This window comes from Sinohyriopsis cumingii, chromosome 4, assembly GCF_028554795.1.
Source record: "Sinohyriopsis cumingii isolate HCF-2022 chromosome 4, ASM2855479v2, whole genome shotgun sequence".
NCBI classification, from domain to species: Eukaryota; Metazoa; Mollusca; class Bivalvia; order Unionida; family Unionidae; genus Sinohyriopsis; species Sinohyriopsis cumingii.
The window spans coordinates 16,428,388-16,454,099 of record NC_142964.1 but is presented as its reverse complement, the minus strand read 5'-3'; the positions used below and the strand labels follow the sequence as shown (position 1 = coordinate 16,454,099).

Sequence of the window (25,712 nt, the reverse complement as noted above, 5' to 3'; positions counted from 1 at the left end):
AACACATAGCCCCAAACTAGAGAATATCAACATGAATATTTGTAATTTAAAGTCTATTCTTAACACATAGCCCTAAAGTAGAGAATATCAACATGAATATTCATAATTTAAAGTCTATTCTACCTGGCTATGTGTAAGTCTAATTATTGAAGATCATTGTGTTGTGTATAAACTAAAATGATTGAGTGCTATTTTGTCATGAGGTTTTCACCAAATGTCTTGTAATAGTATCTCATTTGTCCGAAATGAAATTGGGGCCAACCTTAAGTCCAGTGTGGCTCTCACAGTGGCTAATTTGAAACTCCTATTTTTCAGGAATGTCAGAGATGGTTTCAGCTCTGTACAATTAAAAGATAAGAAATAGTCTTATCTTGAATTCTTGTAAATTCTTTTCAGACAACAGAGCATCAGTTCCTTCAAGGGACTCTTGTTATCTATATTTTTCCATTTACAAAAGTTCAATTGCAATTTGGGTTCATCTTGAAACCATTTAATTTTAATTTCCAATACAAATTGTTAAAATATTTACATGTAACAAGATGTACACATGGGATTTAACTGTGGGTCTTATTTTCAATAAGGTGTATCGCATATTAAACTGGGGGTCCTATCTTCAATCAGGTGTATCACATACTAAATTAGGGATCTCGATCTCAAGCAGGTGTGTCACGTATTGCAGTAGGGTTTCTGTCATCAAGCAGGTGTGTCACATACTAAATTGGGGGTCCTATCATCAGGCAGTTGTGTCATGTAATATATTGGGGGTCCTATTTTCAAGCAGTTGTGTCATGTAATATATTGGGGGCCCTATTTTCAAGCAGGTCTGTCACATGCTAATTGGGTATTCTGTCTTTAAGCAGGTGTGTCACATAACAGATTTGGGTTCCTATCTTTACCATGGATGCCACATAACACATTGGCAGTCCTGTCTTCAAGTGGGTGTGTCACATAGAACATTAGGGATCTGTCTTCAAGCAGGCATGTCACATACTAAACTGGGAGTCCTATCTTCAAGGTGAAAGACACGTTTCAGTATTTTAGGTTCCAGTTACATTTTCCATCTGCTTTTTGAAAATGGGTGGATGTAGCTTGTTATACTTGTTTATCGTCACTGGAAGATGTGTACATTACACATTTTTGAGGTCTTGTCCTCAATGGCAGTGTCATAGCTCATTATGTTTGTGTACATTACACATTTGAGGTCTTGTCCTCAATGTCAGTATCATAGCTCATTATGTTGAGGTTTCTTTTGTTTCTGCTTTTTATTATAAAAAGTGTTTGAAATAAAGGGATGCACCATGGAAGAAGTATATGATTTATATGGCATCTCCTGTATGACACTCACTGTTTTTTGGTCAAGGTCTTTGTTGCTTGTAAAAACAAATTCCCCTCATGCTCTTTGAGATGTGGCAAAGAAACTGTTTCTTTCTCTGTATGCTCCATAACTTTGCATTTCTGTCTTAAAGATCATATATTTCTTTATTGTGAACATGCAGACAGACAGACAGACAGACAGGCAGACAAACATACATACATTGTTACGAGTCTAGGCTCTTACAAAAAGTAACAGAAAAGAGTGAAGACAACCAGCTGTATAACATTTAACAAATAATTTATTTCCCTAGAATATCAAGTGAAAAATGAGAAAAAATAAAATTATGGTTTTACTAATCAAATCCAAAATTAATCCAACAATTAAAAAATAGAAGTCTTAGTAATAAAAAGTCCTGAATGAAACTGAGTTTGAATCCCAATGAAATCAAAAATGGAAGAAAATGATGTCTGTTTTAACCTGTGAAGTGCTGTTGTGTCAACAGTTTCTTGTTGAATCACAGAAAATATTATTCCAGTTTTGAATTCAGTATAACTTCCAATAAATATTCGTATCCAAGAATTGTGTAGGAGCACTTAATGTATTTCCAGGAAAAAGAATCACTTGAAATTCAATAAAATAAAATTTCAACTCAAAATGGTCACAACATGTGTTTGGAGCCCGAATGAACAATCTCTATAAAGACAACAGTTATACACAAGTTTTACGCAAAACAGATTCCCGGATGTGGGTCAACCTTCTTGAAAATTTAGAATTTTGTAACAGTACACACATGTTTCATATCACATGCTGTAGGTATGGCCTTGAATCCACTTAATGAATCTTACTCTGAAAAAGAATAATAATTTTTTTTTTAAAACTGTCATGTACCAGAACTTTCACTGGTTCTAAATCAAGTTCAGAAACTGGATGCAGTGTTTCTACTAATAGGTGTTTAACAATAACAGTCAGGTCAAACAGAACTGAACTGAATTTCTGGACAATGTCAAATTCCAGTAAATAAAATTACATTACAATAGCATGCAACGGAATTAAAAAAAAATTAAAACTAACAAACAAACAATTAAATTAAATCAAACACAACAACAACAACACACATACACACACACAAAGCCTGCAGATACAGCCCTTAGTGATAAACCCATTATATACTGACTTTATATAAGGTAGTATGGAATTCCATAGTTTGGAAAAGGAAAAGCAAAACTCTTCTTATGAAACTCTGAATTTTGTTATGGTAAATATGACTTCTTGTTTGAGATGGTTAATACATACATATATTTTTTATACAAATTTAAAATTACATTTAAGATAATCAGGAGCCAGACCTTGTAAGGATTAATAGACTAGTAAATCCATTTGAAACTGAGTTCTCAGCTGAAATGGAAGCCCCTTTAGGGTTTTGAAAACATTTGTTGATGGTGTATCTAAATCAGCATCAGAAATTACTCTGGTTGCTTTTTTTAGAAATTTCAGTAATCTTTCCTGATTTTCTATACCACTATTACCCAAGATATAAAAATATTCTCAGTGTGGCATGATATATGCATGGTAGAATATCTTTCTTGGTTCTTGTGGGAGATAAAATTTTGTTGTGTTCAAGAGATAAAGCTGTGAGTTAACTTTTTTAATGTCTCTATCAACTTGTATTTTCCAGCACAATATATTGTTTTTTCATGATGCAAAGTAGTTTTTCATTTTCAGACTGTTTTATAGCCATTATTTGTATCATTGCTTTGAAATCATTTTTCTCAGCTTTTGCTCTCGCTCAACTACCTGTGATCATAGCTTTTGATTTGGTTGCATTTATCTTCATACCATTGTGTTCACACCAGTTATTTATTTTTACCAAATCTTTATTTAATTTATCATCTCATGACCTGTTGATCCAGTGTTATGTAATATCATTGCATCTATGAACATGTTGGTGTGAAATGTGATATGGTAAATCATTCATGTATAGAAAAAAAAAGGAATGGTCCAAGAACTGATCCTTGTGGAATGTGTGACATTATCAGTTTTTAACCAGCAAGTTTATTTAAAATAGAAACTTATTGTCTGCCATCAAAAATGGTTTGAAACCAAGTTAAGCTTTCATGCTTAACTGATATATGCTGAGCTTTTCCAGCAGGATTTGTGAGTTACATGGTCAAAAGCCTTGTGAGGTCAAGAAACACAGTGCCTACAAGGTTACCTTGATCTGTTGCTGTTAGCCAATCATCCACCATTCTAGTTAGTGTAGTCTGGCATGAATATCCTTCATGGATGCCTGATTGCCATGAATGTAGTAAATTGTATGATTCCAGGTAGTTTCTAAATTTATTACAAACATGTCTTTCTAATAGCTTTGAAAGTGATGATAAAACTGATATAAGTCTATAGTTATTCATATCAGAAAAATCTCCCTTCTTATATATTGGAGTTACTTTTGCCAGTTTTAGCCTATTTTGAAAAATGCTGTAGAAATAATGAGATTGAAGATATACATAAGTGAAGGTGCAATCAGTTGAGTTGAGAGTTGTAGGAATTAAGCATTTATATTTTCAAGACATGATGCTGTTCTGACATAAAGTTGATCTAATTAATTTAAACTGAATTCAAGACTTGTTTTAGGGTACTGTGAGACACTCTTCTCTGCTAAGTTTTAAAGACATTTGCTCATTTAATTTATCACTGGAAAATCTTTTATGTGCTTTGAGATCCACAAGTTTTTCATTTATATTCACAAAGTAATCATTGAATGCATTTGCAGTTTCAAGAGGTTCTTGCTGAATATCACCATTTTCATCACAAATACATGTAAATGACAGGTTATTGACAGATTTACTCTCAAGTCATTGAAGATTTTCTAGAGTTTTCTGGTTCTTTTTTGTAATACTGTCTGATACTTAAGTGGAATAGTATAGTAAGTTTTCTTTGCCTTTTGAATCAGTGACTTTAATTTGTTTCTCCATAATATGTAATTGTCTGCATCTTTTAATTTATTATATCTATCCTTTGTCTTAATAGCATTCAGTATATTACCTGTAATCCATTTCGGTTGATGTTGTTGCTTGACTCTCTTGAAATTAATAGGACTTTGAGTGTTCAGGGTGTCAGTACACATACCAATCATGATGTCAAGAGCATCCGCTCGGTCATTAAAATATTCAGTTACTGTCCAAGGAATATCTTTCTGTTATTTAAGGAACATTTGTGAATGGAATCTTTTCATTATTCGATAATTGATGTATTTGTAATGATAAGTTTAACTTTTTTGACTTAATTTTCATGCACAGCATATAGGATAATGAACACCTATGGAATATTGGCGAACTGAAACTTATATATTATTGTCAGCATTGTTAGTATGGATGTGTTCAATTAGTTTTTAAGATACCTCTGTTATCCTAGTGGGTACATGAACTAGCTGTTGATAATACATATATAGGGAATTCATAGTTTTAATCCAGCTTTGATTGGTTGTTGTTGCTGTGGGGTTTAACGCCATTTTTCAGCACATGATAGGCTATGCATGGCGGCCAGTATTAATGGTGGAGGAAGAACCCGGGACCACCCCGGAAAGAACCACCAATCCACGAGAAGCTACTGGCAAGCTTTCTCACATACCCACATTGGCCGAATCCTAGACTCGAACCCACGCAGACAGAGGTGAGATGGCAGTGATCACTTTAGACCACTCAGCCACTTGACGCCCCAAAAGATGATGTATTTGGATACTAATATTGAAAGGTAGAAAGTCTACCATGGTAAGAAGTTTATAGAATACATACAAATAATTGTAAGGACTTAAGCTCAATAAACAGATCTATTTATGAGTGCAAAAGAGCCAGATAGCTCATTAAATTTGACTCGCCCAAATAAACACAGATGTAGTAGACAATTTAGTTAAGACTAAAACACATTTATTGATTTACCGTTATCGAGTCATTGAGATATAACATGTTACTTTTTATGCACACACTAGTGATATCTTGGTTTTGAAAAATTGTTTGAATGTGGAGAGATTTCTGTGTGATTTTATTACAGCAAGTTTCTTAATGAAAATGGTGAAAATTTAACATCCCGCAAAGTACAGTAATGTGTCACCAAGTGCCGTTATCATGAAGAGTAAGCATGCAGTCAGTTCCAGAATAGTAAATTCATGTGTCATGTATTTGCCTGTTAGGTTCAGTTTATATTTTGTGCAAATGCAGTGTGGTAGCAAAGTCAAGGTAGAGATAAGAGATACTAACATAAGATCTGTAACTATTTTTTTCCATTTCATTATTTTTATATTTGAAAAACATTAATAAATACTACAAAATCAACCAGATGGAAGCTAGCTAGACAGTTTGTCTTAAAGATATTATCTTCAACCAAGCAGTTACATAATTTCAGCACTCTAACATCACATAGTAACTAAAATTATTTTTTGTACTTGACCGATTTGTCTACCTTTAAAATGTCTTTACAATTCGATACAGAAACTAGGATTCAGTTCCTCTGCATAATTAAGGATGTTTTTGTTAGTAATTATTTTGTCAGAAATAATTTTCATCCTAGTCGCCAGGAAGGTTTAAGGCCATTAAACAAGCATCCATTCAATACCTATGTATGTGTGATACTTTATGGTTTTTATATGAATAAAATGATATAAAGTTTTACAAAGTTTTTTTAAAAGTTAATATCATCATGTTATCGCAGGTGTTTTTCTAGGTATACTGGTAAACCCGCCCCCCCCAAGTGGCTAGTGAACATTTATTGCAAGAATGATAACTTTGTAGCTACTCTTAAAGGGAGGTAAATCATGATATCAACTGGCATATAGGTTCTGCAGTACAGTTTTGTTTCTACAGTATGTTAGCATCTTGAGCTAATACACTATTAATTGTACAGGCTAATACTGTATTAACAGTGGACTAATACATGGCATTAACATCTCTGACAGAGATTTCCAACTTTTTCCGACATTGATCATATTTACTACAATTTCTTTATTTAAACTAATTATCGCAGAATTCCAGTATGTGGTTCAAATTAAGAACTGACATTGAAACCAAAAAAGAACAGGTTTGGAAAAAAAAATAAGGTGTGATATGTCTAGCTTTGTTTTATTTGTTATTTTTGGCTAGTACCATTACATTTTATAGTCAAACAGGTGCTTATCTTTCAATACCCAGTAAACTAAGCATCCATTAAATATTGATGTGTATGTTTAGGTAACAAATATAGCTACTTATAATATTAATGTGCTAATTTACTTATAGCGTTAATGTGCTAATTTTTATACTGTAAATACACTGAAACTGATACATTTATTTCATGAATGAAACTCGTAGTTTTCCATCTGGGGAAGACTGTTCAGTCTTCAAAAAGGAATAAAGTAAGTTAAGAACAGCAAGTAAAATGAGCCTTGTTCATTTGATACAAACATTTCAGAAGTTGTATAATGATGAAAGTGCATTAAATCTTACATTTGTATGAGTATGTGATTGCTGACTTCAAGCCCTTTGAATTGTATTCAAACATACTATTGACTAAAATCAAATTATGGGATATATTATCTTGCAGATATTTACAAAAGAATATATTTAATTAAAGAATTTGGAACCCTATTACATACATTTTACAAGGAGAATAAAAAGCCTAGATAATATCAGGTAGATAAGATCAATATGTTAACTAAGACATGTACATGATAATGATTGAGGGCCGTTGCAGCATTTGACCTTTTTTGATAATTTCATGTGTAGATGATAACAAACTTATCCAAATACTAAAGTTTGCCTGACACTGTCATTCAATCATCAAAAATTGTATATTGAGGGTTATATTAGAAAGATATCTACAATTTTGAGAATTTGTCTTACATTATAATAGTGCAGTCGTTCTTAACCTTTTTGGGTGGTGACCTTGATTAGGTTTGTTGTGTTAGCCTCGCCACCCATCAGATACTAAAAATGCATGTGGTTAGGAAATGTCAAATTATTATGGTAGATCTCTGTGACCCACTTGAAACAGCATGGCAACCCAGTTCAGGGTCACGATCCATGAGTTAAGAATTACCAACTTGGATATAAAACATGGAATGTCCTATCCTATCAGACATGTTTTAATGCACATATTTTATTAAGTTTTTGTATAAAAACTAGTTTTCTAACTACATGGTAATTAATTTATTTAAAACAGAAACAATTCTCATGATTATTGTGTTTTTATTTTTCAGTCCCCTTGACAAGGAAGAACCTTCGATACTACCTCTTTTGAAGATAGGTTTTAACAGGGTATGAGAACCATATATACTTCCTATTAGTCAAGTCCAACTACAAACAACATAGACCTAAATCTCCTGGCACATTATGTACTTGCTTAGATGTAGAGTCCAACTGCTAACAACTTAAACACTGGTATACTATTGCATAATGTTATGGCAAATCAGGGTCCATGTTGGTTATTTTATCACTCCTAACAAACTGCACAGACCCATATCTGCTGGCACATCATGCAGTGGCAGATCTGGGTCTTTGCAGTTTGCAGTTGTACTTGGCTTGTAAGTGAGTAACAGTATGTAAGATATATTTTGTACAACAAAATGGTATCTAAAACTTCTATATAAACGAATCACTACTTTATTACAGTAATAAGATTTCATTTAATGATTTTCAGACCTACAAAGAATGAACGTAATGTATAGCAAGATAATTTACATTTTGTAGGAATTTCAAGTTATTGGTGCTTACAGAAAAAAGAATTCTTGCATATTATGCTGAAGTCTATGTGTACTGTAAAGGAGGACCATATTCATGCATATTTTAAGTGCTTGAAAGTATTTTATGATTTCAACCAACCCCTCCTGCTGAACATAATGTATTTGAACTTTGATGACCACTGAGTTTGTGAAAATGAATGTAACTCATGTTACTGCTAGATTAGTTGGTTTTATAAGCCCCCCGAAGTGTGTACACGTCAAATATTAATTAAGCCAGAATACACTATGTACAAGTATATAAACAGCAAACAGTATATAGACCTTATAATGTGTTAGTTGATTGGTTTCCTTCTGGTTAGTCCTAACAACCCTGCATAGACTCAGATCTGCCAGCTCACTATACAATTGCAGATGTGGGTCTATGCAGTTTGTTCATGGATACAGTTTGTAAGTGAGTATAGGTGGTTCCTCCATGTGCTTTTTACCAAGCAAGTAAATAATCTTTTAAACAATGATGCAGTTTGTAGTCCATGAACTTTACTTCTCCAAGACTGTCTATGGTAATTGAAATGTGGCTTAATGAAATAAGTTTATACTGCTTATCAAACATTTAAATAATGTAGGCATGCATTTGCCGCCATCTTGATTATTATTGGCTACTGATATTTTTTTTGAAGGAATATATTTCAGTTAGCATCTGTTACTTATTTTTAAAAGACAAAACTTTGAATTTAGGAATTTTCTTGGACCCAAGGACCAGGGTCCCAGATGGTGCAGCGAGCTGTCTGGATGCACATATTTCAACCTCCTAGGGTCCCAGAATATTTCAACCCCCAAGGGTCCCAGAATGACACATATCATGATGAAGTTGATTTGCACTTTTTTCAAGTCTCTAATAAAAATGTACTATGTCTGGACATTGGTACCGTATATACTTGCTTACATGTGAAATCAGATTGCAAACAAGAAAGATCCTGATCTGCCAAGGCTTAAAGTGCCAGCAGATCAGGTCTATGTTGTTTATTCTACTGATTACTCCAAACTGCACAGACCCAAATCTGTTGGCACATTATGCACTGGCAGATCTGGATCTCTGCAGTTTGCAGTTGGACTCATCTTTTAAGCAAGTATGTACGGACCTTTGCAAGCAATTATTGGTCAACTGCACCCAGCTGGTACACACAACAGATGTCCAAACAGCCATCTAATAAGACTATAATTGCATTATATGATTCCTCTGTTGTGCAGTACCTAATTATATGGCAGAGGATTAGCAAGGAGTATTGAAGTTATGTGGTTTCCTATTGATCAAGTAAAAGATTTACCACAATGTTTATTGAAGTCTTTGTTTTTAACACTATCTTTATTTAAGTTTTATTGTCCATTTTGTTGAGAGAGTTGTAAATTTGCCTTACTTTAAGAATGTCCAATGATTTTTGTTTGAGTTATAACAATGAAACATTAGTCCTGTTGTGAATTGAGTGTTTGTAATCAAACAATTATCATCAATCAAGTTCACAAAGACAGTCGCATATATTAATTAATTAATTAGATGAGGATTACTTTTTATTATTTTTTAAGCAAACTATGTGGTTATAGTCACTTTTGCAAAAATGTTATTAAACATTCAGCAACTAGCTCAGCTGAGATGCAGGACAAATCTTGGATACAACTTCAGAATGAGGCCATTATAAAGTAAATGACATGCACAGATAAAAACAAAGACAGTGGTGGTTAGATTGGATAGAAATATTCTCTTGGCCAAGAAAGAAAGAGAACAGTGTCAGTTATACATTCTGTTCGTTCCTGTTGTGCAGAGTTTGGAAAGACAAACTCTTTCATCAATTGAAGAAATAATTTGCAGTTTTCTGTATTTACCCAACACAAGACATACCTGGAGCTGCTGCAGTTTTGTTCCCAAACTTCACAAATACAGATCAGTTTTCTCCAATTAGAAACCTACATTTTTATTTTATACTAAAAATGTCAAAAATTTGTTTTGATTATTTGTTTGTATTACATATAGTATAGCTCAGAAATATTCTTAAATTTGGGCTGAGGCTTATGATTTTTGTTGCAGACTTGCAGGATTTTTCTTTGAACTCTGCAGTTTTGGAGCCGGGAGTTCTCGACTCGGTTGTCAAAATCAAGGGGAATCCCTGTGCTAATAATCATGAAATAATATAACACAAGGTGAAAACATTAATTATTGGTTGCAAAATATGTCAATAGTGATTTAAGATCACTACAGTATACTACACTAAAAAAATTACCAATATCAAATAGTACAAATTAAAGTAATTAATAGATACTCTCAAAACTTTGTTCACAACGCTTTTAATATTTTAATTCAATGCTTTTGTATAGCTACATACAAATATAACTTTACACAGCATCTATAACCTTCCTGTCAGGAATAAATAAATCAAAATGATAATTATAAGCATGCAAAAATTATGCTATGTTTCTATTTTTCAGAAATATTCTGAGAATGCCAATATTGGTGCTTGTTTGAATGAACTGTTAACTATAGAACATGGTGAGGTGAAGTCCCGTTCAAAGCTCAGTGCTTGTAACGCTCTTCTGACAGCCCTGGACAATGTTCAAGATGCTGTAGAAATAACAGATGATGAACATATTATTGAGGTTAGAAGACAAATAAGTAAACTATTTGTTTTATTGTATATATATATATATATATATATATATATATATATATATATATATATATATATATATATATATATATATATAATTCTACAATAACGTCTGTCAACTCACATTAAAGTGTGTATAAAGCGACCCACTTTAAAGCTTTAAAGTGACAGTTATTCCCAACAGGATTTTAAAACGATTATTCAGCCATTAAACAAATCAGTTTGCCCCCTTCCCTGCATGTTTTATATCCAGCAAGGATGGTATCATTTCATAGTGTTATGGAGGTCCCTTGATAACTCACGTCCATGCTTATAGTGCAGTTTATGCAACATCTTGCTGAGCAAAAACAACGAAAAACAACTGTAGTATTTGATTTATATTTAATACATACATTAAAAAAAATTAAAACAGAATAAAGTCTAGTCATTATGAGCATATTTGAATTCAGTTATTCATATTTTAATGAGAGAAAAGACATAGTGTATGTATTTGTGTGTGTGTGTGTGTGTGTGTGTATGTATGTACAGTGTGAACCTGCTATTGCATGCTCAGTTATAAAACAAATTTGGATATAACATGGTCATGGTGTGGCTCCTGAAATTTCATATTCATGTATTTTTCTCATATACAAAAACAAATTCTTTCTTAAAAGCAAAAAAAATGTAAAAAGTTTATTATCATTTTGGGGAAGAGATAGCATACGAATAATATAAGACAATTGTGGCATGGCTCCTGAAATTTTATTTGTATTTTTCTTGTACACAAAAACTAGTTTTTTTCTGCTTAATATTACAAAAATAAGGTGTTAATAGTTTGTTTAGGGATCATGCAGGGCTTTACCAATGTTGTACATTGAGATTTTTTTCCTCATTGGTGGCAAAACATACCATCTGGTGATTTTTTTAATTGGTGACATTGTTGGCTGTTTAAACTTGTATATACAACCATTGGTTTGGGGTGGAAAAATTCAGAGGCCCAATGAAAGGAAGCCACAAACTTGATATAAAATGTACTGAAATTTATCTATTGTTACATAAACAAATTCTTTGTCCATATTGATAAACCATTTTAACAGTGCATTGTTACATCATAATCTGCTTATGTTGATATCTAGTATGAATACTGTATGTTTTTTTTTGTTGTTGACATTTCTGGCTTGCGGAGGTCAACCAGATGAGGCATTATCTTATATCTATCTTTCATCGGATTTTCGGCCACGTGCTAGTAATTAATATATTTAATCTAAATATGAGGAGATTGTTGGGTCGAGGTAAGACAAAATTATGCTGTGAAAAAAGAAATTGACAGATATTTAAAAGTAAAGAAACAACAAAGTAATAGCAATTGCAAAATAGAAATGGTGTCTGGTTGACAATAACCAGGATGCCCTGCTTGACATCCTACACAAAATATTTAAGTCCAAATTGCTCATGTGATTAACTCAAATGAGAAATTTTTCATGTGAGCAAATTTTGCATATGTGAAAATTCAGTTAGTTTTTCCATGGCTCAAAAGATCTAACAAACTGCACATGGGCGTGCCAAATCTACACAGTTTGCATAGATTTAAAACAAGGTCCTCATGTGCAGGTTATGAGCAACTCATGTGAATTGCTAAGATTTTTCCGTATGGGAGGGCAACCCACATTATAGTGTGCATAAGGCAACCAACAATAAAATGAGTATAAAGCAACCCACAGTAAAGTGTGCATAGGACAACCCGCATTAAAGTGCATAGGGCTACCCATATTAAAGTGTGCATAAGGCAACCCATATTAAAGTGTGCATATGGCAACCCATATTAAAGTGTATAAGGCAACCCACATTACAATGTGTATAAGGCAGCCCATATTAAAGTGCATAGGGCTATCCATATTAAAGTGTGCATATGGCAACCCATATTAAAGTGTGCATATGGCAACTCATATTAAAGTGTATAAGGCAACCCACATTACAATGTGTATAAGGCAGCCCATATTAAAGTGTGCATATGGCAACCCACATTAAAGTGTGCATATGGCAACCCATATTAAAGTGTGCATATGGCAACCCATATTAAAGTGTATAAGGCAACCCACATTACAATGTATATAAGGCAACCCACATTAAAGTGTGCATATGGCAACCCATATTAAAGTGTGCATAGGACAACCCACATTAAAGTGTGCATATGGCTACCCATATTAAAGTGTGCATATGGCAACCCACATTAAAGTGTGCATATGGCAACCCACATTAAAGTGTATATAAAGCAACCCACATTAACCTGTGTATAAGGCCTCTCACATAAAGTGTGTCTAAGGCAACCCACATTAAAGTCTGGCAGCCATTTCAAGCATCACGACACAAGTTCCTTATACACAATTAACATTTTATTTTGTTTTTAGGCTTTAATGCTGCTTTCTTTTAAATTCAGGTAACATACTCTACTGGTCAGCAATCTTCAAAAAAAAAACTGAAGAAAAAATATGATTTATATTATTTAGGGACTTTAGTAGGATGCAGTAACAGCAGATTGGCTCCATTAGTGTAATGATACTGTTAATCGATTAAGGACTTGCTTTGTTCTTATTATTTTGAAACTATGTTGTTATCAGAAAATTAGAGTTCAGGATATATGTAGAGTCTGAATCTGTGAAGCTGTTGTTGTCAAAGAGTTATCACAGTAGAAAGAGTTATCACAATGAGTTATCACAGTCAAAAGAATTGTCACAAGGAGTTGTCATAGTAGAAAGAGTTATCACAGTAGAAAGAGTTAACACAATGAGTTATCACAGTAGAAAGTTATCACAATGAGTTCACAGTAAAAAGAGTTATCACAGTGAGTTATCACAGTAGAAAGAGTTACCACAGTAGAAAAGGTCTCACCATTCTGACAGCATGTTTGGGAAAATTCTTGCCAGAATTTTTTAGTTTGCCTGATCTGATTCAGTTTTATGTCAAGGGTTTTCACACCACTGAGAAAACAGAAAAAAGTCAGGGATAAGAATTGGTTTGTTCCTCACTGGGGAAAAAGCACTTCATTGTTGTAAAACTTGGTCAGTGTGGGAGAAACACTTGTGATTTTTCAACCAACTTTAAATATATCAGTTGCAGAAGTATGTTATAGCCTGTAATTAAGTTGATCACAAGTTTGATGTTTGATGTGTTGAATTAAATGACCAGAAATTTTGGATGTTGTGGAGTCTTTCAGTCAGTCACTGTATAAATTTAGGCATGCAACTTGTCTGGTCAGTATTTTCTCCAGTCAGTCGCTGCATAGTTATGCATGTAACTCTTCTGGTTGATATTTTGTCCAGTCAGTCACTGTATAAAGTTATGCACGTAACTTGTCAGTATTTTGTCCAGTCAGATAATTCATATTTTGGAAACTGCACAAAAGTGACATCTTGGATATGTGTCAGATTAATGTATTTAATTTGATTAATTAGCACTGAGCAACCAGTAAAAGCAAAACACATGTAATATTGTTTATATCAAAATATGGTCATAAAAGACTATTGCGTAAACAGGATAACCTTGGCAGGGCTACAAAGGATAGGACATAGGGATAGTTTCAAACCATTTTTGTACAATGGTAAATGTTTTGTGCAGTGTTCCATGGAATGTTGCTATTGCCTGGCATAAAAATTCATTATTTCTAAGTATGTTTCTACCATGAAAGTCAAGTGAAAATGAAACATGACATGGTGTTGCTTTGTTTGGTTTAATATAAAGCTTGTAGTCGTCCAGCAAAATAGTTGTACAACTTGATGTGCTCATACATACTCAAAGCAATATATAACATTAAATGATACTGAGTACTGATATTTCTGCTGCCATGAAAACTCTATCAGCAGTGTAACATTCACATCCCCGCTGTTATGTGACATAAAGAAGTGCAAGCACAGATGGGATTCATTCACTGAGAATTGTAAAAATGAATACCAAGGATTCACTCACAGAGAATTGTAATCTTAAATACTAGGGATTCATTTCCTGAGAATTGGAAGCTTGAATACTAGGCATTCATTCACTGAAAATTGTAAGCACAAATACCAAGGATTCATTCACTAAGAATTATAGTTATGAATACCAGGAATTCATTCACAGAGAATTGTAAGAATGAATACCAAGGATTTATCTACTGAGAATTGAAAGCATGAATACCAATGATTCATCCAATGATAACTGAAAGCATGAATACCAGGGATTCATCCACTGAGAATTGTAAGCATGAATACCAAGGATTCATTCACTGAAAACTATTAGCATGAATACCAGGGATTCATTCAATAAGAATGTAGTCATAAATACCAAGGATTCATTCACTGAGAATTGTTAGCATTAATACCATGGATTCAGTCACTGAGAATTGTAATCATGAATACTAACTATTCATTCATCGAGAATTGTAAGTATGAATACCAGGGATTCATTCACTAAGAATTATAATCATGAACACGTGAGATTCATTCATTAAGAAGTGTAATCATGAATACCAGGGATTCATTCAGTAAGAATGCAGTCATAAATACCAAGGATTCATTCACTGAGAATTATTAGCATGAATACCATGGATTCATTCACTGAGAATTGTAATCATGAATAACAAGGATTCATTCACTGAAAACTATTAGCATGAATACCATGGATTCATTCACTGAGAATTATAATCATGAACACCTGGGATTCATTCACTGAGAATTGTAATCATGAACACCAAGGATTCATTCACTGAGAATTATTAGCATGAATACCATGGATTCATTCACTGAGAATTGTAATCATGAATACCAACTATTCATTCATTGAGAATTGTAAGTATGAATACCAGGGATTCATTCACTGAGAATTATAATCATGAACACCTGGGATTCATTCATTAAGAAGTGTAATCATGAATACCAGGGATTTATTCAGTAAGAATGTAGTCATGAATACCAAGGATTCATTCAGTGAGAATTATTAGCATGAATACCAGGGATTTATTCACTAAGAATTGTAATCACGAATACCAAGGATTCATTCATTGAGAATTGTAAGTATGAATCATTCACAGAGTTAGGATTAATGTCATTCATTCAGTGATAATGGTAAGCATGAATTGCATTCAGAGATTGAGAATTATAAGCATGACTACCAGGGATTCATTCAATGAGAATTGTAAGTATGAATCTAGGACTTAGTTATTGAGAAGTTACATTAGCAAAGTCTTTGAATTTCATTTATGTGTGAATAAAAGACTGAATTTTCAATTTATAACATTAAAATAGGTTTCACTTTTTATTTCAGTGTTGGTATACAAAGTTAATTGTTTTTTTGTAATTTAAAAAATGTTTAGTATATTTAGTAGGTTATTGAATCATACTGAAAAATAATAATATGGACTCCTTGTTTTGACAGGCCAACTCACAAGCTTGTCAGACATTGTCCAAACAGTTTATGAATGCAAATATTTTTCATTACACATAAATACTGTACATGTGTTAAAAACAAAGTACACCCCACTTCCAACTGTACAAGTATAAACTCAGAATTGTTGTAATGGGCCATCTGTCCTGGAGATCAGAAAACTGGTTTTGAGTTTGAAATTGAGTATCCACTATAAGCCAATCAAAAACAATCTTTCAAAAAATAATGTATTTGTGATTGATAGAAACATTATCTCTTTCAAATTCAGGCCAAAGAGTTTGATGATTTCCACACTAGATCAGCATTCCACTTGTCATCATGATCAAAACAATCTCCATATATTCTGATTTATTGGTGAATTATGCAAATTGACAGAATATGTTTTTTTTAAGTAAATGCAGGTATCTGTTGTCTTCATCTGCATTTTTAATGGCATGTTACAATGTCTCTGATTACAACAATTGTTATGACAGTATGTTTGATATGCAATGTCTTGTTTACCCTTGCTGTTTCTTTTACAGTACGTCAACCCGGCATACGAAAGACTTACTGGTTTCAGCTGTGAAGAGTCCATAGGCAAAATGACAAGGGACTTTCGCAGTGAGAAAAATAAACCTGATTTACAAGAAATCATAAATGGACAATTGAAGAAAGGAAAGGTGAGTTGAGGCTGATCAGAGATAGTTCAAAATTCATGTTCATAAAAATATTTCTCTGTACAATCTGCTACTAAAGTAAAGTCTGGTGAGATGTAATGAAGCCCGATTCCTCAGACCCAAATTTTATTACATAAGAATATGCCATATATACTCAATTATAACTCAACCTTTTTTACTAAATTTTTTTAGTGTAGAATAGGAGTTGTCTAAAAAGTGAGATATAACAAAAAAATTTAAAATTTTATATTACTGTAATGACTTTTATCTTAGGAGACATAATTATTTTCAAAATTAATTTTTCATGACATATAAATGTTGGGACAAAATTATGTGAATTGTATCATTCATTATCAGTCTTGGGACACATTCAACATTTTGTTTCATTTAGTCGATCTATTTAATAAAAATACAATAAAGATGTTTTAGAATAATGGTTTGAAAATAAATGTCACATTGTCAATACTCCGTTCTAGTTTGCTTTGATGTTATCAACCATAACCATCTACAAGGGATGGTAATCATGCTAATATCATGGACTATAAGGGATGGTAATCATGCTAATATGAACTACAAGAGATGGTAATCATGCTAATATTATGGACTACCAGGGATGGTAATCATGCTAATATTATGGACTACAAGGGATGGTAATCATGCTAATATTATGGACTACAAGGGATGGTAATCATGCTAATATTATGGACTACAAGGGATGGTAATCATGCTACTATGGACTACAAGGGATGGTAATTATGCTAATATTATGGACTACAAGGGATGGTAATCATGCTAATATTATGGACTACAAGGGATGGTAATCATGCTAATATTATGGACTACCAGGGATGGTAATCATACTAATATGGACAACAAGGGATGGTAATTATGTTAATAGTATGGACTACAAGGGATGGTAATCATGCTAATATTATGGACCACAAGGGATGGTAATCATGATAATATTATGGACTTCCAAGGATGGTAATCATGCTAATATTATGAACTACCAGGGATGGTAATCATGCTAATATTATGGACTACCAGGGTTGGTAATCATGCTAATATTATGGACTACCACGGATGGTAATCATGCTAATATTATGGACTGCCAGGGTTGGTAATCATGCTAATATTATGGACTACAAGGGAATGAAGCATCAAATTACTTAGCTACAAGACAAAATTCCCTCTTGCCCATGTCAGTTTCAGGATTTTAGTACTTATGGATTGCCATTGGAATACAAAAAGAAAATCCACAAATTAAATGAAGGAGATGCCTAAATTACCAACTTGCCAAACATTTTTAGTTTTAGATTCAAACATTCTTTTATCTTGCTTATCCCATTTAAGTTAAATGTCATAGACTATGCAGAGAAAAACAAACTAGTGGCACAGAATGTGAATTTGGTTTGTTGGAGAAACAGATGTGTGACTGGTACAAGAAAAAGTTGGTTTTAATTGACAGTGCCAGACATCTTAAGAAAATTTAAATAATGGAAAGCTAATTGGGAGTTTGGTTTGAACGAGTGGTTCTAGAGCAGTGTGTTTGGTATATCATCACCCTTCCACAGGTAACCAGTTAAATAATGGAAAGCTAATTGGGAGTTTGGTTTGAACGAGTGGTTCTAGAGCAGTGTGTTTCGGGCACATCTGATACAGTGTGTCAAATAGAAGTTGTGGTGACATCAAACGTAACCAAGATGTGATCCCTGGCAGCACAACATCGGTGCTACAACCATGTTAGCCTAAACAAGCCCTTCAAAACAAATATGCAGTGACACAAGTAGATTCTAGATGGGCCCAGAAAGTTTACAAAGGCAGGAAATGTGAAGTGTCCAAGGAGTGAGTTATTATCTCAGCATATGTGTATTGTTTTGAAGGAAATTCCAAATTAGATGGTGGTCAAATCATTTTAGAAATGTGGTATTCCAATACAGTGAATGGGATGGAGGTCGATAACTCTTCACTGATTTCATTCAAGATAAGACCTACACTGAAGTACCAACAGATGATAGTAATGACAAAGATGAGAACTGGGTGATGAATCAGATGAGAAATCCGAGTCTGACAAGGTTTACAATGACTAGATGACAGTGGAGGAATTCAAAACTTTATTTGGTAACTCCCACGATGAAGATGAATTCTGAGGCTTTGAACCAGACGACATCAGGCAGTGACATTTACAGCATACCATGAATCACAAGAATATGGACTTTACTTTGTTTATTATAATACTTTTGGAATTACCATATTATAAGATATTATGAATTGTATCATTCTGGATTATGATTTTATTCCCATATATGACAGATAATTCATTGGATGGATTTATTTTATAAATAGATTAAAAATCCTAAGCTCTATGGATTTCATTACAGTAAGATGGACAAATTGTCAGTTGTCAATTTCTTTGTACATATTCAACTCAAAAATACAAATGTATTTATTCTACATGTAGTTTTGTCTTTATCTGTCTATCCATCAGTCTAATTTGACATTTATATTTCTCCCCAGGTGAAACTCTGACTCACCCCTTGGAGATGGATTTAACTTGCAAACAACACCTCAACTTATAGGAGGGTTGTTGAGCAATTCCATTTTTTGCAGCTCTAAAGTGGGCGTGGGTGGGTGCACTTATAGTGAAATCAACTTATGAGCGAGTATATACAGTCACCAAGAAACAATTTTGATGATAAACACTGGATATTGCCTCACATATCAAATATTTCATTACGTCTGATTTCATTGTAAATAAATTTTACATCGTTTTTATATTTGTGAAACATTTCATGAGCTGCCCACTGGCTGACAGAAAAGAAAATGCTCTTCACTGAGACATTGTGATTAACAGTTCATGAATACATCCAATATAACAAAATTATTCCATTGTGTTGTTCAGTTTTAGAGTAATTCCAAAGACTGAAATAAATCACTGAGTGTAATGTCTGGTAAATTCTTACTGAATGATACATCAATTAAAACACCCAAATTTTCTAACATTTCACCAATCAAAGCAAATTAATCATCATTTAAAAGCAATTAAACTTTGTCCACTTACCTTTGACAACAGCTTTCATGAGCCACTGTGTTTTCCAGTTTTGTCTAATTGATTGTAATTTGATAGGCAATTAAACACTGATATTTAATCAAAAGTTAATCCAATCAAGTCATAATTGATTCCTTCTTCCTCTTACTTTCTTAAACATCAGAGATAATCTCAAAACATTCTAACCTTGATTCAGTTATGCCCACACGAGCATGACGTCAGTGACCAGTTCATATTGATTTTGCACTGGTTGATGAGATGTAAACAACATAGCAAATGTCAATTACTGGTTGAGACAGTCACTTCAGTTTGTTATGGACAGCGTGCACTCAGTAGGAAATTATGCCAAAGATAAATCAAGAGTAATTATATCTGCTGCTTCAGCCCAAATCAATGTGTTATAAAAAGACACAGGTTGGAATTTCCTTGTGTCAAATGTAAATTCTGAGTGGAAAATCTGAGGGTTTGCATCTATTTAGAACCCAGACAGCCCATGTAAAACTATCCTCCATGCTGTTTCATACATGTGGCAGGACCAGGATGTCAGACCAGTAGATTTACAGATTTTTTGTTTTGGCTTCTAAATGTCCTTTAAATACTGTAATTTTGGCATACTGCCTGTAGAATCACATGTACGCAGTTTAAACAGAAGATTATCATAGAGGCAATTCAAATGTTAGGCAGTCTAAGATAAGCAATCCCCATTTCACATATTACTTAACTGGCCGAAAATTGCTAGGCCGATAAGATTTTTGAAAACTGCTGTGAGAAAGCCTGTGATGCTAATTTGCATAGGTAAATTACACTAAGTGTAACAACCTAGTTCATTTGAAGTTAGGTAACTAAAAGAGATGTGTGTTGAAGTTAGGTAACTAAAAGAGATGTGTGTTGAAGTTAGGTAACTAAAAGAGATATGTGTTGAAGAACAAAAATTAATAATGTCATTGGCTTGAATGAGAAGATTAAGTTGTCTTTATTAACGATTGGCAAGTTTGTATTCAGTGGCAATGCTTCTGAGAGACCAGATTTCACTCCATATATAAAGTACAAAACATTATTATTTTGATAGTTAGAATAGTGTGCATGTGTGATTCATTTCTGAAATCAAAATATCAAAACGCAGCTGTGATTTCAGGGAGGATGAGCCAACTGCAAAGTGAGCAAAGCCAAGCAAAACTTTGTGGAACACTGCAGCAAAGGTTGAATATTTTTATTTATTGGCATACACTGCAGACACAATATCAACATTAGCCACTCTAGACTGTACAATATCCGTTGACATTGAAATATCACCTAGTGTTTTTGACACTCAGTCAAGCAAATGCAGATGCAGAAAAATACATTTTTTGATGAGAAAAACTGAGATCTTTATGGAAGTTTGAAAAATAGTTCATTGCAGTCTAAAATGAGGACACAAATGGACAACAATAACCTTCAGCCTCTCTACTGACCTACTGAAAGCAGCAAGGATTGCATCTAATTAGGAAAATATTCCACTGTCCAGCAGTTGTGATTATGTTGGACAATGCTAAGTCTACCAACTGTGTCTTGTTTGCAAGTGCATTAAACGCTTCAAAGAAAAGAGATGTTATTTTTCATCAGATTTTAATTTCTAGTATATTTCTTTAGGCTTATATGAAAAGATAACTTGTTCTCATTTGGACAATGTCACTTTTTGGGATCACATGTGGTGACCCTCCCTCCTTCGGAGTTCACAATATACTTTTTGAGTTCCAACCCTACCCTACCCCTCAACAATATTTGGGGATATGGCAGGTATTTTGAAATATGGCAAGTATCTTGGAATATGGCATATATGTGGGAATATGGCAGGTATGTGGGATTAAGGCAGGTATGTGGGAATAAGGCAGTTTTGTATAAGTATGGCATGTATGTGGCAGAATGGCAGGTATGTAGAAGTATGGCAGGTATGTGGGAATATGGTGGTTATGTCTGAATATGGCAGGTATTTGGAAGTGTGGTAGGTGAGTGGGAATATGGTGTGTGTGTGGGGATATATAGATATGTGGGAATATGGCAGGTGTGGGGGAATATGGCATACATGTAGGATTATGTCAGATGTGTGGGAATATGGTGGGTAGGTGGGAAGAAGACAGGTATGTGGAAGTATGGCTGGTGTGTGAAAATATGGCCAGTATGTGGGAATATATCAGGTGTGTGGGAATATGGTGGATAGGTGGGAATATGACAGTTATATGTGGAAATATGGTAGGTATGGTACCTTCACCTGATATCAGGTCCATCCTGGGAATAAAGAAAACCCTTTACTGACACAAGAATACATCTTTGTATGACTTGAGTTGCATATTCTGGGTATTTTGTCTGTGTCATAACCAGACTGCCACTGAATTAAAATTAACACTGACCTTTTCTTTTGTTGCAGTATTGGGAGGGAACTTACTACACAAGGAGGAAAAGTGGAGGTGAAGCGATTCCTCATCATTGTCATATACGTCCTGTCACAGCCTCAGGGGGGTGAGTGTTTTCTGTTGCTTGACACACAACAATGTGATGTTTAATAAAAGGAATATGCTTCTGATTACAATAGAATGAACAGGATGTCTAGATGACAAATTTAATACCTATCCTTAAAGTTATTCTGCATCTATTCCTCTTTTCTGCATTTCTGTAACTTTCCACTCTCATGGTAGTGTTTTCCTTATCCCACACCAGTGCATCTGATGATTACTGTCTATACTCACAAGTTGAGCCCAAATGAAAACAGCAGAGACCCTGATCAGCTATTACATAATGTGCCAGAAGATCTGGTTCTATGTTGTTTGTTCTACTGATAAGTCCGCATAGAGATCTGGATCTGACTGTGCATTATGTGATGGCAGATCTGGGTCTGTGAAGTTTTAAACTGGCTCAACTTATAAACTTTTACATACAGTACATTATCTTAGTGAGGAGGACAGCTATGAAATGCTTCCCAATATTTTCCCTATTTACATTTTGTCTGATACACATAGGCAAATACACTCTACTGAAAGTGTAGCACACATGCAGATACACTCTACTGAAAGTGTAGCACACATTCAGATACACTCTACTGAAAGTGTAGCACACATGCAGATACACTCTACTGAAAGTGTAGCTCATAGGCAGATACACTAGATTGAAAGTGTAGCACACATGCAGTACACTCTACTGAAAGTGTAGCACACATGCAGATACACTCTACTGAAAGTGTAGCACATAGGCAGATACACTCTACTGAAAGTGTAGCACATAGGCAGATAAACTCTATTGATAGTGTAGCACATAGGCAGATACACTAGATTGAAAGTGTAGCACACATGCAGTACACTCTACTGAAAGTGTAGCACACATGCAGATACACTCTACTGAAAGTGTAGCACATAGGCAGATACACTCTACTGAAAGTGTAGCACACATGCAGATACACTCTACTAAAAGTGTAGCACATAGGCAGATACACTCTACTGAAAGTGTAGCACATAGATACACTCTACTGAAGGTGTAGCATATAGGCATATACACTCTACTGAAAGTGTAGCACATAATACACTCTACTGATAGTGTAGCATATAGGCATATACACTCTACTGAAGGTGTAGCACATAGGCAGATATACTCTACTGAAAGTGTAGCATGTAGCATATACACTCTACTGAAAGTGTAGCACAGGCATAAACATTATACTGATAGTATAGCATATAGGCAGGTACACTCTACTAAAAGTGTAGCACATACTCTAATGTTAGTCTGTTACATAGGCAGATACACTCATTTGATAGAGTCTAGTGCATAGGCAAATACAATTTTGATAGTCTAGTGTATGGGCACATGCATTCTATTGATAAACTAGTACATGGGCAAATACACCATATTGATAGTGTAGCACATAGGCTGATACACTCTACTCATAATGTACCACACACTTTATTGATAGTCTAGCACATAAGCAGATACATTTTAGTGATAACCTAGTGCATAGGCAAGTCCACTTTATTAATCTACTATCACATAGCCAAATGCATTTTATTAATAGACTAGTGCATAGGCAGATACACTATATTGATAGTATAGCACATAGGCAAATGTTGTTGTTGTTCTTGTAGGGTTTAATGCCATTTTGCAGCACAGTATAGGCTGTTCATGGTGGCCAGTATAACTGGTGGAGAAAGAACCCTGGAAAACCCTGGGAAGAACCCCTGACCCATGAGAAGCTATTGGCAAGCTTTCTCACATACACATGTTAGCTGATCCTGAGACTTGAACCCATGTACACAGAGGTGAGATGCCAGTGATCCAAAATGGTGAGTGCTTTAGACCACTCAGCCACTCGGGGCCCCCATAGGCAAATGCATCCCTATTGATAGTGTACCACACACTCTATTGATAGTCTAGCACATAGGTAAATACACTCTATTTTTAGTCAAACACATAGGTGAATAGACTCTATTCATAGTCTAGTGCTAGCCAAGTACACTCTGTTGATAGTCTAGTGCATTGGCAAGTACACTCTGTTGACAGCCTAACACATAGGTAAATACACTCTTGATATTCTAGTGCATAGGCAAGTACACTCTGTTGATAGTGTTGTGCATAGGCAAGTACACTCTGTTGACAGTCTAACACATAGGTAAATACACTCTACTGATATTCTAGTGCATAGGCAAGTACACTCTGTTGATAGTGTTATGCATAGGCAAGTACACTCTGTTGACAGTCTAACACATAGGTAAATACACTCTATTGATAGTCTAGTGCTTAGGCAGATACACTCTGTTGACAGTCCAACACATAGCTAAATACACTCTATTGATAGTCTAGTGCTTAGACAGATACACTCTGTTGACAGTCCAACACATAGCTAAATACACTCCATTGATAGTCTAGTGCATAGGCATGCACATTGTTGATTATCTAACACATAAGCAGATGCACTCTATTGATAGTCTAATGCAAATGCAAGTACACCATTGACACTCTAGCATATGGGCAAGTGCACTTTATTAATAGTCCAGCACATCTTTTCTTTTCTTTCTTTAACTATTTGCTGGATTCTATTGGTTACAAGATTTTATCTTTTTTTTCTTTCCTTAATAACTCCATGATGTATTCTATTGATGCAAGATTTCCTCTTTTCTTTTCTTTCCTTAACTCCTTGATTGATTTTATTGATTACAAGGTCTCCTCTTTTCTTTTCTTTCCTTAACTCAATGATGGATTCTGTTCCACTTTTCGTTTCTTTCCTTTCCATGACTCCTTGATGTATTCTATTGATTACAAGGTTTCATCTTTTCTTGTCATTATTTAACTACTTGATAGATTCTTTTGGGTAAAAGGTTTCCTCTTTTCTTTTCTTTCCTTAACTCCTTGATGCATTCTATTGGTTACAAGTTTTCATCTTTCATTTCCTTATTTCCATGGTGGATTCTTAAGGTTACAAGGTTTCATCTTGTCTTGTCTTTCAGTAGCTCCTTGATGGATTCTATTTATTCTTTTCATTATGAAGCAAAGAAAATTTCTTCTGCAAAATAATGCTTGTTCATGCCTTTGACCTTGCTACGAAATTCACAGATACAAAAAATTTGCCCTATGGTTTTGTTTAAAGTTTTTCATTTTTTTCCTTTTTTTAATGCTTTGACGTACATACAGTTTTATGCCATTAGTAAAAATACCAATATTTTTATGTTAAAAATGTCAGCATGGTATAATCTTGATACCTTAAATTTCCCAGAACTGACAGTGAAATTAAGTTCTATTTCATCAGTTATAATCAGAGTTGAAATCAGGTATTCTAAAATCACATATTTTAAATTTTAAATAAATGAGTACATGTACAGGAAGTAAGATGTGACTGAACCTGTCAGGACATGATTCATGTTATATATTGTAGACAATGAATTTTCCTTTGGAAAAAACAAATGAAACTAGAGCA

At 34.1% G+C, this 25,712-nt stretch overlaps 1 protein-coding gene across 4 annotated transcripts in view; it reads left to right on the top strand.

Annotated features, from left to right (window-relative positions):
* Window positions 1-25,712, top strand: part of LOC149800684 (high affinity cAMP-specific and IBMX-insensitive 3',5'-cyclic phosphodiesterase 8B-like) — a 339,962-nt gene that overhangs the window by 208,250 nt on the left and 106,000 nt on the right. For all 4 annotated transcript variants that reach the window (XM_089954717.1, XM_089954716.1, XM_089954719.1 and 1 more), the window contains exons 5-8: window positions 7,542-7,599; window positions 10,503-10,670; window positions 16,597-16,734; window positions 22,185-22,276. In XM_089954717.1, the coding sequence (XP_089810843.1) occupies window positions 7,542-7,599; window positions 10,503-10,670; window positions 16,597-16,734; window positions 22,185-22,276 (456 nt within the window). The remainder of the gene's footprint in view (window positions 1-7,541; window positions 7,600-10,502; window positions 10,671-16,596; window positions 16,735-22,184; window positions 22,277-25,712) is intronic.